This window comes from Lemur catta, chromosome 23, assembly GCF_020740605.2.
Source record: "Lemur catta isolate mLemCat1 chromosome 23, mLemCat1.pri, whole genome shotgun sequence".
Lineage (NCBI taxonomy): Eukaryota > Metazoa > Chordata > Mammalia > Primates > Lemuridae > Lemur > Lemur catta.
The window spans coordinates 12,810,684-12,829,191 of record NC_059150.1 but is presented as its reverse complement, the minus strand read 5'-3'; the positions used below and the strand labels follow the sequence as shown (position 1 = coordinate 12,829,191).

At 34.2% G+C, this 18,508-nt stretch overlaps 1 protein-coding gene across 3 annotated transcripts in view; it reads right to left on the bottom strand.

The window, feature by feature from the left end:
- Positions 1–18,508, bottom strand: part of KCNK2 (potassium two pore domain channel subfamily K member 2) — a 156,425-nt gene that overhangs the window by 50,730 nt on the left and 87,187 nt on the right. For all 3 annotated transcript variants that reach the window (XM_045536423.1, XM_045536422.1, XM_045536424.1), the window contains exon 3: positions 9,120–9,237. In XM_045536423.1, coding sequence (XP_045392379.1) covers positions 9,120–9,237 — 118 coding nt within the window. The remainder of the gene's footprint in view (positions 1–9,119; positions 9,238–18,508) is intronic.

Sequence of the window (18,508 nt, the reverse complement as noted above, 5' to 3'; positions counted from 1 at the left end):
ACCTTTTCCTATGTGTCTCTTTCATCTCCATCCTTTGCAATATCCTTTATGATAAACTGGTAAACATTAGTAAACTGAGTTCTGTGATCTGCTTCAGATCAAACCCAAGGAGCCTCAAACTTGTGACTGGCCTCTGAGGTGGAGGCAGTCTTGTGGGACTGAGCCCTTAACCTGTGGGATGTGATGCTATCTCTAGGTAGATAGTGTCAGAATTGAATCGAATTGAATCAAATTGAATCGGAGGACACCCGCTTGGTATCCTCCAGAGAATTGCTTGACTTGTGGGGAAAACCTCCACACATCCGGTATAGACGTGTTCTGAGCTGAGTGGTGAGAATATAGTGGGAGGAAACTCTTTGGTATTTTTCTTTACACCTCTCCTTTCCTTCCTTCTTTTGTTGCTTACCTGTAGGAATTTCACTCTTTGCTAGCATCTTCAATAAGGGAAATCTAAGCCTAGAGGGGAGAGGTATGACACATCAATTGAACTTGGCCACTTGTTTGCTGTTTTTGTTTTAAAAATAAAGTTAGAAGGGGAAGAAATTTAAGATTAGTAATTAATGTGCATTTTTTGACGATCTGTGACTTTCAGTTGTTCATATTATCACTATTCCTCCCCAAGCTATGTCTGAACCCTGAGTCGGTCGCATGGAATTCCTTTCCACTTAGAATCAGTCATATCTGCATTGTACTTTAGGTTCACATAAACCACAATACTTAAATGTGTACTTTTGGCATAGGTACTTCTTTTGTGAACGTCATCCAATATTTACCATACTACATAAAGAACAATGCCAATTTTCCAAGAGAAGGATTGCACAAGTCTAAAAAAAAAATTTAAAACAAAAGAATTGGGAAGAAAACAAATATGTAGCATAATTACTAGCTGAAAGTAGACAGGCCTGGACAAATGTTATTAAATTCCTTCTTTATCAAAGGAAACACTGGAGATACTTACAAAAAGAATTTTTCTGATAATCATCTCACCTAGTTTTAATCGTATTCAGTGCAATACTTGCATAGCTGGTGGTCATTCAGATGCTCTATAAAATCTATAATCTAAAACAAATAGTATTTATGAAGAGGGAAAAACAAGAAAAAAAAAAGATTCTGTATTTATTCAGGGCATAAACTTCCTGACAATTCCTTGCTTCCAATTTTTGGATAATTTTAAGATCACAAGATTAAAAATACGCTATTACAAACTTTTCAAAAATATGCAGAAATACAGAAAAGTCCTTTTTTTTTTTCCAAATACAAGCAATTCTTGACTTGACTATACCTGAGAAATGTATGACTACAAGGGTAATATCCAAAGGCCAGCCCTCCTCTTGCTCGAACTTCTGTTAGATCTATATTATATTGTTCTATGTTCTCCTATTACCAAAAAAAAAAAAAAAAATTTCTCCCTAACTTTTGGGAAGATTATATACCTAACATTCACAAATCCCTTTTCAACTAGTACAGGATTCTAAGTACTAGGCGGTATTCTTGCCTACTGTAACATACATATGCAATAAGAGAAGACAACTAATCTATTTCATTGTTGATTTGGAGTCTCCAATACTATTTCCATAATAATTCAGCTTTATTGCTCATCGAATATAATTTTGCACACTGCAAACTTAACTACAAGTCATAGTACATTTTCTCTGAGAAATGCATTTTAACTTACAAAATAAATAAGCCTCCATGAAGATTTTTGAATGCCAGGAACAAATGTTAACATCTTGACATGGGTTTTATTTTCTTTAAGTGATGGAAAGAATAACAGAGAATCAAAAACCCAAAACAATTTAATTTCAGTTTCTGTATTTCAATTACACAATAACAGAATTACATGTTTTAGAAAAGTAATCATCCACTTTAACAAACTTGCATTGAAAAATGCAATGAGATTGTAGAGTCAGAATTGGAGATCACCTTGCAAGATTATTTGCCTTTTAAGTTATCTGAAAGAACTTTAATTTTTCTTTAAAAATGGGCTTCCAAAATCCAATATGCAGTTCTCTGAGAACATCCAACAGACTAGTGAAATGCCACAGAGTTATGAGTGTACTAAATTAATAAGTTAGCACCCAACACACAAAGCTGCAATGACATCATCCCCTTGGGACAAGGCTTTACTATCAAATTCTACACCACTGGTTCAAGTCCACTCATTCCAAGTTCAGGTCGTGGGTTTTGTAGTCATGGAGTTGAAAAGAAAACACTCACAATTTTTCCTCACCTTTTAAAGCTATAGTTTGCTACCACATCCAACAGAAAGGTATTAGACTCCCTGCTAAAAACAAGCAAACCTTTACAGTTTTACTTTCTGCATTTCCAAAATTGATTTCTTTTTATCTGGAATTGCTTGTTAAAATTACTCCAAACCTTTAATTTTTTTCCTGCTTTTTGTTTGTTTGTTTGTTTTCATAGTCAATTAAACATTATGCCAAACTGGCAAAATATAAGTTTGCAGTAAATCTGGGATCATCATCATTAACAGCTTTTGCAATTCAATCTAGGTAAACACAAATTGAAAGCCCCAGTGACTGGTTCAAAACATAGGAACAAAATAAAAAAATACATAGTAACTGTATAGCCGACTTCAGTCTCTACACTCAAGAGATAGAAAATGAGTCCTTTGTAAATAGGAGTATGTTACCTCAAGGAAATGTTTTCCATTAAGACTTAATAGAAATGTTTTCAGATCTTAATGTTGCTGGTGATATTCTTGTTATTTGCATTCTGACACTCAGAGATCATGATGATTGAATAATAAGCTTAGGGAAATCCAAACCCTGGCACTCTGATTTACTTTTTACTAGGGAAAATTGTATTATTTTAATTATAATTATACTAAATTATATTAATTGTAATTATATATTATATAAAATATAATTATAGATGAATGTTATATGTTAATATATTACCTATATATTAATAAAATAGAATTAACTTGATATCAATACAATAATATATAATTATGTATTAAAATGTGATAAAATATAATAATTGATAATACAGAACAACATAATTATATTTATTATTTATATTATATTATATAACCATAATGTGATTATACATTAAGTTATAATTATATATTAATATATTGACATAATTAATATACAATATATAACAATATTGTTATATGTGTTCATATATTAATATTATATATAATTATACTAATTATAATTTCAATGCTTTAAGGTAATACAATCATCTTACATTCCATTCTTTAAAGTGACCTTGAAATAGAAAACAATTGTTCATACATTAGTTTTGCCAACTGCCTTTCCTAGAGATTAACTGATCTCTTATCAGCTTTAAAAAACCTTAAAATTTAAAATACTAACCCCTCTAAGGCATTAGTCTAAGAGAGAAGCATATCTCCATCTATAAATTAGTTTTTTTAGTCACATATATGTCCACCTTTCACCCTCCTCACTACTACCTTTTTAGTTCAAGTCAACATCTTTTCTCAATGTCCTTGTTAGATTGTTCCTCCATCTAATTCACTGACTCTTGACACCAGCTGGGTCTCCCAACAATTCAGCTCAATCCCATGGAGGTCCAGGTGGGTTAAGAGTTGGGGCCCACAGGGCAGCCCCCAAATCAGACACCAGCAGCAAATGGCAGGCCCAGCTGCCCACACTGCTGCCCGGCCAACTACAAATTCAGGGGTTCTCACGACCCCTCCTCAAGTTGGGTAACTTCCTACAAGGATTCACAGAACTCAGGAAAGCTCTTGACTTACTAATACTGGTCTATTATAAAGGACATAATTCAGGCACAGTGGGATGAAAATGATGCATGAGGCGTGCAGACAGGTGAGGAGGTGGAGTTTCCATGTTCCACGCCCCTCCCACCACCAGCATTCACCAGTCCAGAAGCCCTCTGAGCCCACTAGTTAAATCATTGGCCACTGGTGATCAAACTCAACCCCCAGCCACTCTCCCCTCCCTGGAGGCCTGGAAGAGGTGCTGCAAGTTTCACACCCCCTAATGGCATGGTGGGTTTCTCCAGCTATCAGCCCTGACAACCTTAGGATTTTAGGGGCCCACTAGTAGTCACCTCATTAGCATAAACTCAGACACAGTTGAAAGGGGCTTATCACGAATAACAAAAGACATTCCCATTACTCAGAAAATTCCAAGCGTTTTAGGAGCTCTGTGCCAGGAACCTGGGACAAAAGCCAATTATACTTTTATATTATTCCACACTTCTCATTGGTCTTCCTGCTTCAGCTTGTGCCATCTGAAGAGCAGCCAATATCACATCAGGGCTCTCTTCTGCTTAAATCTTTCAGTGACTGCCTACTGAATTTAGTATGTGACCATGGCCTACCGGGTCCTACACATTCAGGCTCCCTCTTATCTTGCTAACCTCACTTCTTCCTCCTGCTCCCCTTCCTCCAGTCCTCCAGCCTACGCCACACACCCTCATCTGTATTCCTTGAACATACCAACATCGGTCCCACCCAGGATCTCTGCCATTACTGTGCCCTCTGCCTGAATTCAAGTTTCCACTTTTCACTACAGAGCTGATTTCTTTTCATCCTTCCAGTTTCAGTTTACATATCTTACCTCCTCAGAGAGTTCCTCAATCAGCCTCTTTAGAACGCTTGTCACACCCTGCTCTGGCTCCATCATCTAACTCCCTATCATTGCACATTAGCTTCTTTTGCAACATTTACTATAATCAGTCTTGGTCTTTTAATGTACTGATTGGTCACTGGTCTCTTCAACCCCAATATGAGATCCAGGAGGGAGCCTATCTATCATGTATTCCTAGTCTGGCTGAATTAAAGAATAAAGAAACAGACAAACAAAAATTGAGGAGGGTGGGAAACTACTAAAATGTGACATCCTAAAATAACACAATGTATAAAATCTTAGCCATATTTTTACTCCTTTCTCATAATAGGGTTGACTAGCACTATCTATGAATTACAAGCCAGCTGCCTAAATATTCATTTCACTTTCAACATTTTGACTCCTCTGTCTTCATTCTATTAGTCACCAAGGCCTGTTGATTCTTGCATCTAATTATTTCAACATTTTGTCCTACTCTCATCCTTCGACACCAACTCCAGTCATCCCAGTTAATACATCCCTCTTCCCTGGGTCACTGCTGTGCCTCTCAATTGCTCACCCTGCTAAACTGTTAGTTTTCCCTTATTCTCTTCCTGACAAATGCATCTTCTAAAGGCACTTTTAATCTTTCATTTCGCTTTCCCCCCCCAAAAAAATCCATGTTCGATCTTATAATAGGTCCTCAAAAATTGAATTATATTCAACTTCATTCTTCCCATCTAAAGCAGTCAATAATATTTCTCACTATGCCTTTAAACAATTCCTCTGGTCTACTCAAATACTTACCTTTCTATCCCCAGATTAAATCAAGTTCAAGATTTTTGCTTAGTCATGCCACAGACTGGGAGGTATTTTCCCTTCCACCAGTCTAAACCAAAACATTTCCTTCAAAGCAGAGTTCATATCCAACTTCTCCTTTTTATACTTTCCTCTCATTTCCAGCCCACATGTCCTTTTTTCCCCCTCAATTCTTACAGCACTTAAACCATTGCTCCATGTAATATTTGATTATACAAGACATATTTTTGTTATTCTTCAGTTATTTCATATGTGTCAATTTTATCTCTCAAATGAGATTGCAAGCAGAGACTGTGTCCTTCCTTCCTTTATACTCCTGGCAGTAGCAGAAGTAGCAGTGATGCAGCAGGAGGTACTTATGTTGACTAATTGATTTAAATGACCCTGAGGATGGATTTGCAAACAACCATTCTAGATACCTGGCAATACCCAGACAGACCAGACTGCCTCTTACCCCTGCTCTTTTCCATATGAGCTCCCAATGCCTGGAGTATCCCCTTTCTACATTTATTCCCCTGATGAATTCCTAATTCTTTCCAGTCTCAACTGGGACAACATCTACTGAGGAAATGGAGGTATTTCTTATCTCTTCCTCATCCACCCACCTACCCCAATGTCCATGTAACATGCTATTCTGTACATTCCCATTAAATGCTCTTAACACACAGCACCTGGCCCACTGCATTGTAAATGTTAATATCGCCTCTGTTCTTCCTGACTTAGGGTCAAGGAATTTATCTTTTATCTTTATAGCAACAGAGCAATAGTGTTTTATTATTTTCTGAATAAATACATGAACAAACAAACAAGCTGGAAATGAAATCTGTTGAAAGAGCTAGTATCACAGGTATCAATATAGTGTTACGTAATTCCCAATAAGACATTGTTCACACCATTTAGAATGTCTATTTGTTTTTAATTCCAAAAATAATTATTATGCACCCACTCTGTGTCAGGCATTGAGTATACATAAAAGACTCAAACAGATAAAAATACCTAACTTCATATAACTTGCATCTTACTAGGAGAAACAGGCAAGGGACTATGGGTTTTGCTCTGACTGAGTTGGAAACCACAGAAGAGTTCTGAGGGGAAGGTTTCTGCAATGATGCTGACATGAGATAATGTGCTTTGGACCAGGATGGTGGCAACTTGAATGCTAAACAGTCGTTAAAGCACGGACCAACTTTGAAGGTAGAGCCAACAGGACTGGCTGATGGAATGGGAGGGGGACATGAGAGAAAAAGAATAAATAGTCAAGGATGGATATCAGTCTGTGCAACTATGGAATGGAATTTGTGAAAGGTTTGCAAGGGTATGATTTTGGAAAGAGTGTTTAGATATATGAAGAGATACTTTCAAATTAGTTCTTAAATTTTAATATTTCATTTTATATAACTAAACTTCCCTTGGGCCTATTTCCAATGAATAGCAGTGCTCATGTTTCCTTCTTAGAAAAATTGATAAAATTGAATAGAGAAACCTTGGATGGCTGCGGTCAATTCAACTCCATGAAGCACTGCCTGTACCAGGCACCCTATAAAAGGCACTGCAATTTATTTTCCAAAACTCTCCCCAGTTCTGATGTGATTTTAAAATGACTTATGAAATGTATCTAATGCTAACGGTCACAATTGCTATGATTGCTGAAAAGCACTTCAAAGCTCACACAATTATCATTAGCAGTATTAATAATTATACTTTGAATTTTATGAAATAATGATTTGGATGTCAAACGGACACTTAAGAGGCCAAAATTTTTACCCTGTCCTAGACCATAACCTATTCCAAGATCAGAGAATATGCCCTTGACCTGGGGAATAAAAGATCATGTAGGAAAACGTCCCCATGTGAGTGACCCAGAATGACTTAATCCACATAAGACTAAAGCCTGACATAGAACAGTAGGATATTTGCGCTGTCAGGCAGCTACCTAAACAACCTAAATAATCAGCTACTGTGCTTAATGGCTATAATTTGGGGTAAAGCCGGTAATAATGGTTTGTTTTTTTTTTTTTTTCATGTGTTGAAGTATATGTCTGCAAAACTTACTGAATTTGGGGATTCCAAAACTGAGACTGTTTATAAACATACAATGTAACAGTAAGTCTGCATAATGACCGAGTCTCTTGCAAAATAATTTAGTGGTGGTCATGATGAGCTATAACTTGGACTTTTGAGTTTTCACTGGGCAGAAACAAGCCATTCCTCACTGAGTCTGTGAGCTTTTTTTTCTTCCAGACTCTAAGTAGTTTACACAATAAATAGTTATTTCCGTAGTGGAAATGGCCAAGATGTCTAAGCCCCAAACTTAACCTGTTATTATGGTTAGAAATCAAGGTTGCCATTCTTCCAAATTTTCACAGCCTCACAACTTTTGACCTAGCTGATGGAAATGAAAGAATAAACACAGTTTCTTGACCCCTTAACAAAGGCAAAAATCAACATGCTAAGGTATTTATTTTACTGGCAAGTGCTCCAGTGCAAAGAGGTTGAACCGTGGATTCATATAATGATAAAACACTACTACAAATTTCTATAAAAGGAAAAATTTCAAGGGAGAGTTCACCCATAAATTTTCCATGTTCTCCTATGTAAAACTTTGTTATAAAATACTGATATGAAAGCTTTAGACATGTCATAATTTATCAATGACATAAAAAAATAAAATTGAAACTTTAAGGATCTTAATTCACCCCATAATCAGAGATCAGTCCCATGAGAGGAAATCTCATCACCAGCATACGTGGAAGGGAAGAAGTCCCTTTTGCACATATATTTTCTCCCACCTGAAATACCTTCATGATTGTGATAAGTCAATTTCCTGCTGTTTCTTAAAAACTATGCTTTAAACACACCTCCTTCCATGAGCAGGACAGCTATGTCCCTTCCCAATCCTCACAGAATGGCAAACATGGCTTTCACTATGGGGTCTGCATTTAGATCCTCTGGATAGCTTTTGGGCACTGGATGACTAACAGAGAGAGGATATCTACATGTGCTCATTCTGCTGCCTACGAGGTGCCAAGTATATGCACAGTTGAGCTCGAAAAAGACCATGTTCCATTACGTGAACCCTTCTCAACAGTATAACAAAGAACGTGACTAAATGTTCATTCTTTTTATAATCCTCATAATTCAGTGCTAACTTTTTATAAGTTTGAGCTATTGGAAAAATACAATGTATATGAAACAAGCCCTGAAGTAATCATAATAGGTGAGCATATAACAGGAACAATCTGTTAAAATATAGAGTTAAAATTTACAAATTGGAAAAGGTGACACTGAATAAGAACTTCACGAATAACCTAAACTTTTGTACCCCCATAATAAGCTGAAATTAAAAAAAAAGAACTTCATGAAAAGGATGTTAAAAATGTATTCAAATCTTTTCCTGCTACACCAAAGAATCAAAGATGCAAGAAAATCAAAAACTACTTGCCCAAAGAAATCATTTCAAGCCATTTCTTGACATTACTACCATTAGTTAAACAACTGAACTACACTGCTATTAAGTTTCATGTATACTTTAAACTTTACTCAATATTCCGAAACATAACCTAATTCATTTTCATCATTCCTTTGTTTAAACGTTTAACCCCCCTTTTCAAAATCAATTGACTATAATCTACTTTTCTGCATTAAGTAGATCATTTCGACCAACTATAAAAAAATTCATACAAATGGATTTTTAGCTCACAAACTGTACCAAAATAAAAAATAAAATAAGTTGTCTCCTACCTATGGTTGTAATAACAGTGCCAGCAAAGAAGAAGGAACTTCCCAAATCCCAGTGACTGATTTGATTGGAGGTGTTTCCTAAAGGTATAATCCCTGCATTTATTGCTGCCACTATTTGCTGCAAGTTTAAAAAGAAATGTATCAGTACATATGAATCACATAAAGGCATCAAACAGCATATATTCCACCCCAGAAATGACTGATTAGACAAAGAAAATCAATTCTGAAGTTTCGCTTTTCCATTTAAAATGTATAATATAGGCTAAAACTTTATACTGAAGTATTTAATAACAGTTCAATTATAAGAAACTTACATGTGATATCAATTGAATGGATCTGCATGAAGCCTATCATATGGCACCAATATGCATTCATATTGTCGTTCATTAACATATTTAGTGACTTACTTGAATTAACAACTAAATATAACAATGTTCTCTTAATAAGCACCACAGAGTAAAAACAGCAGATTGCAAACTATAGTTTAAATAAGATATAATAGCTTCATCCAAAACAAAGTGTTTCCAAAGTGGCACTCATTTCAACTGTTAAACATAGGCATCCAAGCCTGCATTGTCTATAACTCTAGACAGTGTGTACCAAAAAGGTCCAACAAAACAGGCTAAAATGAAAAGGAAAAAGCAACAGCAATTCACTACCAAGCTTATGTCAGTCTATTTAGATCTAGGCTCTTAGAATTTCTACAGATTTTTATAAATTCTATGGTAATGAGAATCACCAAAACTCTGTAGATGACAACCAGTCAACAGTGTAGTGTTGACTGAGTGTCATACAGAGACCACTAGGGTCTGGATGCTGCCTTGAGTAGTATTAAGAGATAGAATGATGACATTATAATCCCTTCTTCAATCATCAGATGTTGGGGGCAGAGGGTTGAAAGAGGAAAATCACAAAAGATAAAAGAATATGTTAGGAGAAAATGTATAGTAGAAGAGAGAAAGATTATAGGAGAAAATGTTTCTATTGGAAATAGAGTTTTAGAAATCTTTACTACTTAATTTTCAGATTTAAAATTGGAAGAAACGTTATGTGATAGGTAAGGAAATTATGAAAGACCAAGAAAATAAAAGTGACTTGTTTAAAGGTATGTAGTTTACTGACCACATTGACAATAAATACAATCTGAAAATGGAGGTACTGTCCAAGGAAGTTACTGGCGATGAAAAAGTACAGGTAGCGTGGAGCTGAAATGTAATACAAAATCTCATTTCAAAGCTGACTATAATATTTGTCTGGTTCGTCTTAATCTATAAATTAAAACTTCAATACTTGTGTGTAAAGTAATTAAATTGTATTGCTTTTATTTATGTTCACTGTAAAAAAAATTAGGAAAATACAGAAAGGCATAAAGAGGATAAAAATTATCTATAATTCCAGAACCCAGAAACAACCACTGTTAATGTATTAAGGCAGCTACTGCCAATAGTTTGATATAGTTTTTACATAGTTGGATTTATGAAATATATGACATGTATTCTCCATTCTTATTTATTAATAATATTATTCCACATGCAGTTTTTTCTTGTCATTACCATATTTACTTAATCATTGCCCAATATGTAGATGTAAATGTTGTTCTAAAATATGAATTAATATAAAACATGCTGTTGTGAACATATTTGTATGTAAATATTTTCTCATTTCTGAACATCTCCTCGGGAGATTCCTAGGAATAAATTTGCCTTATTAAAGATTAGGAATATTTTAAAGCATTTGATATGTAGCAGCAAATAGCTATTTAAGAAGGTTGTTTCAATTTACAATTTCCCCCTAACAATTTACAAATGCTTAGCAATACCTCTAATATCAATAACATTTACCTTTACTGAACTGACAAAAATTGTTTCCATTTATATAGACTTTATTATGAGTAATACTGAACACTAATGCTTTCTTTATCCTATATTAAGTGCATGCAAATATACACGTATACACACATATGCACAGCACACAGTAAAGCTAGTCTTGAAATAGTTGATTCATTCTATTTATCTGACTCTTTTTGTAACTTTAATACCAGATAAGGAAGGTTTCCTCTTGTTATTCTTCTTTTAAATAATGTTTTTTGCAGTTATTGCCCTGTTATTCCTGCATAAACTTTAGAATTTAGTTAAATTTTATAGAAATTTTCATTTTCATAGATTTAACATATTTCCATTGAAATAGGCTAAATATTTCAAATATGTTAAAATATATTTGAAAATATGTGAAATCTACAAATTAAGGATAATAAACACAATCACAAAAGTCAAATTTCCTACCACAGAACATGGTATGCATTTCTATTTATTGAGTCCCTTTTAATATACCAAAATAGAGTATTATTATATATTCTATATAGATCTATAAGGTTATTCATAAATATTTCACTCTTTTTCCACTTTAAATTATAATTTGTTATTGCTGTTGGATACACAAACATATATTTCCCATCCTCTGTACCAGCAATTTTCACATTTTTTATCTTAAAACCACTTTACAGCCTCAAAAATTAATGAAGACATTAAAGAACTTTTGTTTATGGGGGTTATAACTATTGATATATCCTGTGTTGAAATTTCTAATTTTTAAAATTTTTTTGATTAATTCATGTAAAAATAACAAGAAGCCCATATATGTTAACATAAGTAGCCTTTTAAAATAAATAATTATGTTTTCTAAAACAAACAAAATGCACAGTGAGAAGAGAGGCAGTTTTGTAATTTTATAAATCTTTTTAATGTCTGGCTTAATAGAAAATCATATTTTAATATATGTTTCTGCATTTAACCTGTTGGGATAGCACATCACATAGCCTCTGGAAAGCTCCATTGTACACTCATAACAATGAGAATGGAAAAGACAAAAAGATCGTAGTAGTAGTAAGAAAATAGCTTGGATCTTAACAAACCTCTGAGGAGGTCTTGGGGACCACATTTTGAGAACCACCGATCTATACTGAACTCAATATTTTGTTTGATTTTGTATTTTACCTGAAAAACCAAAGTAAGCAAGCTTACCACTTACAAATAATGGCATTTTATCTCCACATCTTTCAATAGCTGTGTTTTAGTACTTTTTATCTCTCATTGCATTGGCCAGTATTTCCAGAGCAATGTTAAATAAAAATAATGAGAGCAGATTCTTTGTTTTTGTTCTATAAAATCCTCAATTGTTTGAGTGTTTTATCATTAAACATGTTAACTGTTGGCAAGAAAATGGCATTTCATTAAATAAATTAAGAGCATAAGCAAATACAAAGGACAGATAAATAAAACTTTAAAAAACTAAAAATGTCTTTGGAAAATATTTTAAGATCGCAATAAACATAAAAGGGATGTAATGCCTGAAGAAATGCAAAATGATTTTATTTTAGCATAAATCAAATAAAAAGTGATCTTTTCATATACACTAGTCAATTCATAGTCTATGTAGCTAAAAAAAAATTCAAGGCTTCATCAAGCTGAAAGAGCCACCTATGATATTCCTGCTGTTGTCTAGTTACTCTTGAGGGAATAGCTTCACAGTTAATAAACATGGAGATGTCACACTGATTTATGGCACACATACATGGTATAGGCATAGGGTCTCTAAGTTTGTGACTCTCAGGAAAAACTAATGTTCCAGTAAAAGTCAGGGAAGGGGGATTTAGAAAGATTATAATTATATCCAAAGTATATTTTTACATTTTATATACATTTGTTCAACACACTCATTTATTCAAAAAATATTTATCAGCTGTTTATGGTGCTAGGCAATAGGGAAGCAACAGCAAAGTAAAAACATGGGTGATATAGCTATAGAGGAGAAAAGATAAGACAGGTCTTCAGACTCTACTCCATTAAGTAAAATTAATTATTTTATTGACAAGAGAAAGCTAATTCCTCCAACAATTGATTGAATACAGCCTTCATGACTTTAGCTTATTCTTTTTCTTGTCAATGATGAAATTCAGTGTCACCTGGACACTGGGATAAGGTCCATAAATTATGTAAATTCAAAAGAAGCAAATACGGACCTATAATCAGAAACAGTAGTGTCTGGCAAGGTGTGAGTTGGAAATACTTATCACAGAGCTGTGATTATTGAAACAGAGGCTTGACACAGAACTAACAGTATGTCAAATCACTGTGAGAATGAGTCTACCAAGGTGTCTTTTCTCTAGAATATTCTTGTAAATCTATTTTGTATTTTTGTACAAGATCCCTTGGTCAACATCCACAGGAAATTAGATGCCTTTCCTACTCACTGACATAGAGCTAAGAGTCTCTGCAATTTCAACATCAACTCAGGTCATCAGAAAACTTAAATGCCTTTATAAGATCTGTTTCTGGATGTACCATATAATGTGGCTAAAGTAACATGATCACTTAATAGGTAAACAAAAAAATTCACTTTTCCATGAAGAGCAACTTTTGTGGTCAATCAAGTCATGCTGACAACTTATGAATAAGTTGGATTGTTTAGGTTAAGATATGAGAATGTGGGATCCAATGTACTTCATTCTAATATATGATTATCTGAAGTGCTGATTAAGAAAGGGCTTCCAAACTTAAAACCTACAATAGAAATAGTGAATGATAATCTCGATTGGATTCACATTTAATTTTGCTCTTCAGTTTACAGACAATTGTAAGATGTACACAAAGGAAAAGAAGTTGAATACATGGTTTTAGTTAGGAATACAGGATTAATTTTAAGAATCTCTAAAAGGCTCATACGCACACACATAAAGATAATTATGGAAAATCTTGGTTTCCAAGACAATGGTGGCTTTAGAATCAAAGTTCACAGCGTTCCCCTGTGAATTTGTGCCTTCTTGAATTGGAAAAAGTTGATGTCTCTATGCCATCTGGCATTTTGGAACTTTGCTCGGCTTTCACACCAAACATTGATAAGACACACTTATCTGTAATGACAGGGGACTAGTACAGACTTGGAATTCAAGTCAATGACTGATAATCATGAAAATGTTTCACGAGTCCAACACCAAGGGACATCTTTTCATGTGTTATAAAGTACTAGAATGGATATTTTTTCATTAAAGGAAAAGATACTGCAAATTGAGCTACCTCAGGAAACCCTGAAGAATGTATTGTTTTCAGAGTAGGTTGTATTGTGAAATCTTAAAATACAAGTGACACCAGAAGTTCTGATTTCCCTTTTTTTCCCTATACTCAGATGTTTATGTTCATCAAAACAATACAGAATCTTGTGAATGCTTTCTAGAAACTCATCTTCTGTTAATATCACAATAGGGATTTCATTAAAATATACTACCACACTATAATCCTAGAAGTAGAATATCATTAATAATTTGAACATTTTTAGGTGACAGAAAAATTTCTGAACTTCAGGTATAAGGTGTTGCCACCTAACTAGGTTATACCAATGAGATATGTGTAACTGGTTCAATGATAACTTCTTTTAGCTCTATATTTAAGATTGTTCTCATTTTCTCTCCTTTTAAAAAAAGACATCATTTCCAATAAATTGGTACAATGGCCAAATCCAGTTATAATTATAGTGGCACCTGTATAATTACACAGTTCCTCAAAGCATAACATAAGTATTCTCTTGCCAAATTTCTGTTAGGTGCAATTATAGATTTTTATTTGCCACTATTTCCTTGTGGGGAAACCAGTTGCACCCCGAGAGGAAGCTAATCTTCAGAGAAGGAATCAAAGCACATATTCATAACACTGCATCTGATCACTTCAACCATGTAAGCAAGATTATTTTGAAAAACTTGAAGAATGCATGAAAAGGAAAACAAAATAATAAATGATGCTCTCACTGCCAAAAGACTTTGTGGGAAGAAAATGGTAGATATCACTACAATTTATGGTTACACCACAAAAATAATCATCACCCATCAATAATACCCAATCATGTATGAGCACTGTTGCCAAAGGCTGTAGGAGGATCCTTGTGCATCTCATTCTTAACCTCTGGCTATGTGCCAGCATCATGATTACCTAATTCCAGATGATGTAAACTGCTTTGAAAGGTCCTGCTAAGAAAACCAGACAGTATCTCAAATGGCCCTTCCTCTTGTAAGTTCAGAATTCACATACAGCACTGGTGGAGCCTGGGCAACCTTGATTGGTCTGTTTCAGCCAAGGAGGAACCACATTGGACTATCTATTCCTAGGTTGTTTTGTTTTGTTTTGTTTTGTTTTGTTTTGTTTGTAATTGACTAGCCATGTAGGTCTGGAATGTTATTTATGGACATCATCTACACAAGAAGCTCCTCTTCTAATGTCAGTAACATGTAGCAATCTTAATCACTGGGGCTGCTTCTTGGGCCTTTATATATACATCATATTAGGTTCTGAGGGCTTTACTGACATACAAAACCATTCATTCCATGGCACAGCCCCTTACACCACTGGGAATAAGCCCCAAAAGCCAGACCCATCTTCTTCACCTTTTGTCCTTTGATGATATTCCAGAAGCTCAAGCCATGCCATTGGTTTCCTTGCATGAGATAATGTTTCTATCAGAGTGTCACTTCAGACCATTAACAATCCATCAAGGGAGCAAACAAGGTTTTGAGAACCACATTACATTAGCACATTGCTCTTCAAGAATATTCCAGGAGCAGCCCTCAGCTAATAATACTAGGTTGAACCATATAAAATTGCCAATACTGGAGTATTTTTGCCCTACAAAATGGCAACTTAATATCAGCATGCAAAAGAATAGTGTTTGTGTTTCGATGAACAGTGTGTAATAACATACTAAATTTCATTGCACTGTGATATTTATTACTGCATAATTACAGCTAATTCCCATGAGCAGGAAACTGTTAGTAGAAAATCAATCTGTTATAATCTTCTTACAATTCCATAGTGAAGTATATCTATGTATTAAAGTTAAACCCTATGTTAGTGAGAATATTATTCTGAGAAAACATACACTTGCTATTGAACCCTTATTGGAAATTCAAGTTGTGTTCAATTTTTGCATGTGTCTGAGAAATCCACAGATATCACCTAATATTGAAGAGGATTATACTTTGTAAAAGTAAATTAGTACATACATGATTTGATAGCAAATATTCCACACTAATATAAGTTCTAGTCTCTCCTTAGATAAATGAACTTGTAACTCATTTCATGAAACTTTGTTTTCAGAAATTCTATATTTACATGGACGTGACACTTGTTTTGTTTTTTGTTTTTTTTATATATAGGAAAAATAGAGGCATCTACATAAATCTAAAAATGAAACAGATATCCCAAAATTACATCCCACAATTAAATGAACTGTTATAAATATTGACGAACACATCAACAATCTTTTCCTTTTATAAAAAAATATTTCTGATTTTGTGTGGAGAGAAAAGATGGAGTAGTACTTTTGTATATGTTATACCAAACACAATGATTAAATCTTGCTATATTTAGACACTGAGGAAAAAGCATGTTTTCAATGTTTCCCCACAGTATATTTTGTAAGTAAGAAAGGTAGTATGCAATAATGTTTTTAAGCTACTGTTTTTGTTGGAAACAATTTGAATTAAAATACATTTCATGTTTTCTTAAAAAGGTTTTCAAGTCCTTGTGTGCGTTTCCAAGTAAGATGCGACCTAAGTTTAACCACTCGTTAATTAGAAACTTCTTATAAAGCAGCACCCTTTTTAAAAAAAACAAAACTTAATTCTTATAAATTAAGAAGGATAATATTTCCTACAGAAAGCGGTTTCTGCACACCAGACTTTAGAAAGCATGTCTAAAAGTAAACATCTTGCATACCTTCTCGTGTCTTTCCTTCTATTTAGGGATTATGCAGTTGCATGTCAAAGCTATTTTTACACAGACTGATGAAGTGTACAGCTTCTTACTTGCTCTTTTGAAAGTGTAAATTTATTTTCTATTAGTAGAAACAAAAGCCTAAAATCCAAAGCAGGGAACAACAGAGTTGGGGGTGGATGTCCTCAAACAGCCAGAAAGCAAGAGGCAAACTGCTGGGTACTATAGTTGTTTTCCTGATCATATCCACTTTGGAAGAGGTTTTTTATTCATAAAAATAATATAAATATTATTGGACATTTGGAAAAATAATACTAAAGAAAAATATCACTCATAGTCCCTAAAACGGTTTTTGTGACATGCATATATCCAATTTTTTAACAGTTATAACATTAAATCTGCCGACAGTTGTTTTCATATAACATAAGCATGTGCCAAGGCATTTTAAAATCTTCAGAGCCATCATTTTTAATGACCACGATATCTCATTGAGTAGCTACATTTAACATAGTCTATACAACTATTCCTCTCTCATTGACTAGATTTTTCTAATAGTATTCAAGAGCAAGTGACCATTAGCTGAGTTGTTACAGAGATGTATACATCAGACAAGCACTGAACTTAAAACAATGAAATTCTTTTATTCTTTGAGCCAGAATGAAATGAGCACAGTAGTGCCTAAAAAATACAAAACATGATCAAAACCCTCCAGTCCATGCAACTCTGAAGGAGCCAGAAACATACATGGGAAGCAAGTATAGCAAAAACTGCATTTCCCCAGATGTGCATTTTTCCACGTAGCTGCCTAGATTCCACATTATTGTATGGGATTATATTTTATGGGAATATTAATCTTTGTCTATCTCTCTGGCCACCTTCCACCCCATCTCAGCATGAGTGGGGGAAAAAAGATTCATAAAAGAACAGGAAAATGTGGAGAGCGTAGGAGGTAGAAGAAGTCAGAAACAAATGGGCAAGTAGAGGGCAAGATGGAAGTTGTTCAGTTAGCAAAGAAGAGACAGTTCTAGAAGAATAAGACAGGAACTTAACACAAGTTACAGTTACTCTATTTATCTAGGAAGTTCCTTAAAAAGAGGTTATTCTTAAAATAGGATTGAGTAGGCAGGAGATTGAGATTAGGGAGACAGCACCTAACACAATATTTTTATACCATTTTGCCTAGGGAGTGCTACACTAACCAACATTTATTCGCACACTGTTTTTAAGGCCTGAATTTCTAAACTGATGAGAAAAAAATAGGCTAAAATGCGACAAAGGATGTTTTACTCTGTCAATTATATACATCCACAAGGTTTCCAAATTTGGAAATTCTATTGGCTTTTTCCAATAGAAAGTCTATTGATCTCTACTTATTTAATTTCCCAGGACACTTAAGCCTGTATTTCCATAATGATGGAAGTTTAAACAAAAATAAAGTGTTTTATACCTATATATTAATAAAAGTAATCATAGAGGAAATAGTTAAGAAAATTATTCAAGTTTCCACAAAAAGGCAAATTTTTTACTTTAACTTTTAAAAACAAAGGGATTTTTTTCCTGTCCTTCCTGAATGTGTGACTAAAAAGTCATAGGAAGGATTGAAAATCTGAAGCCCTGTACACACACACACAC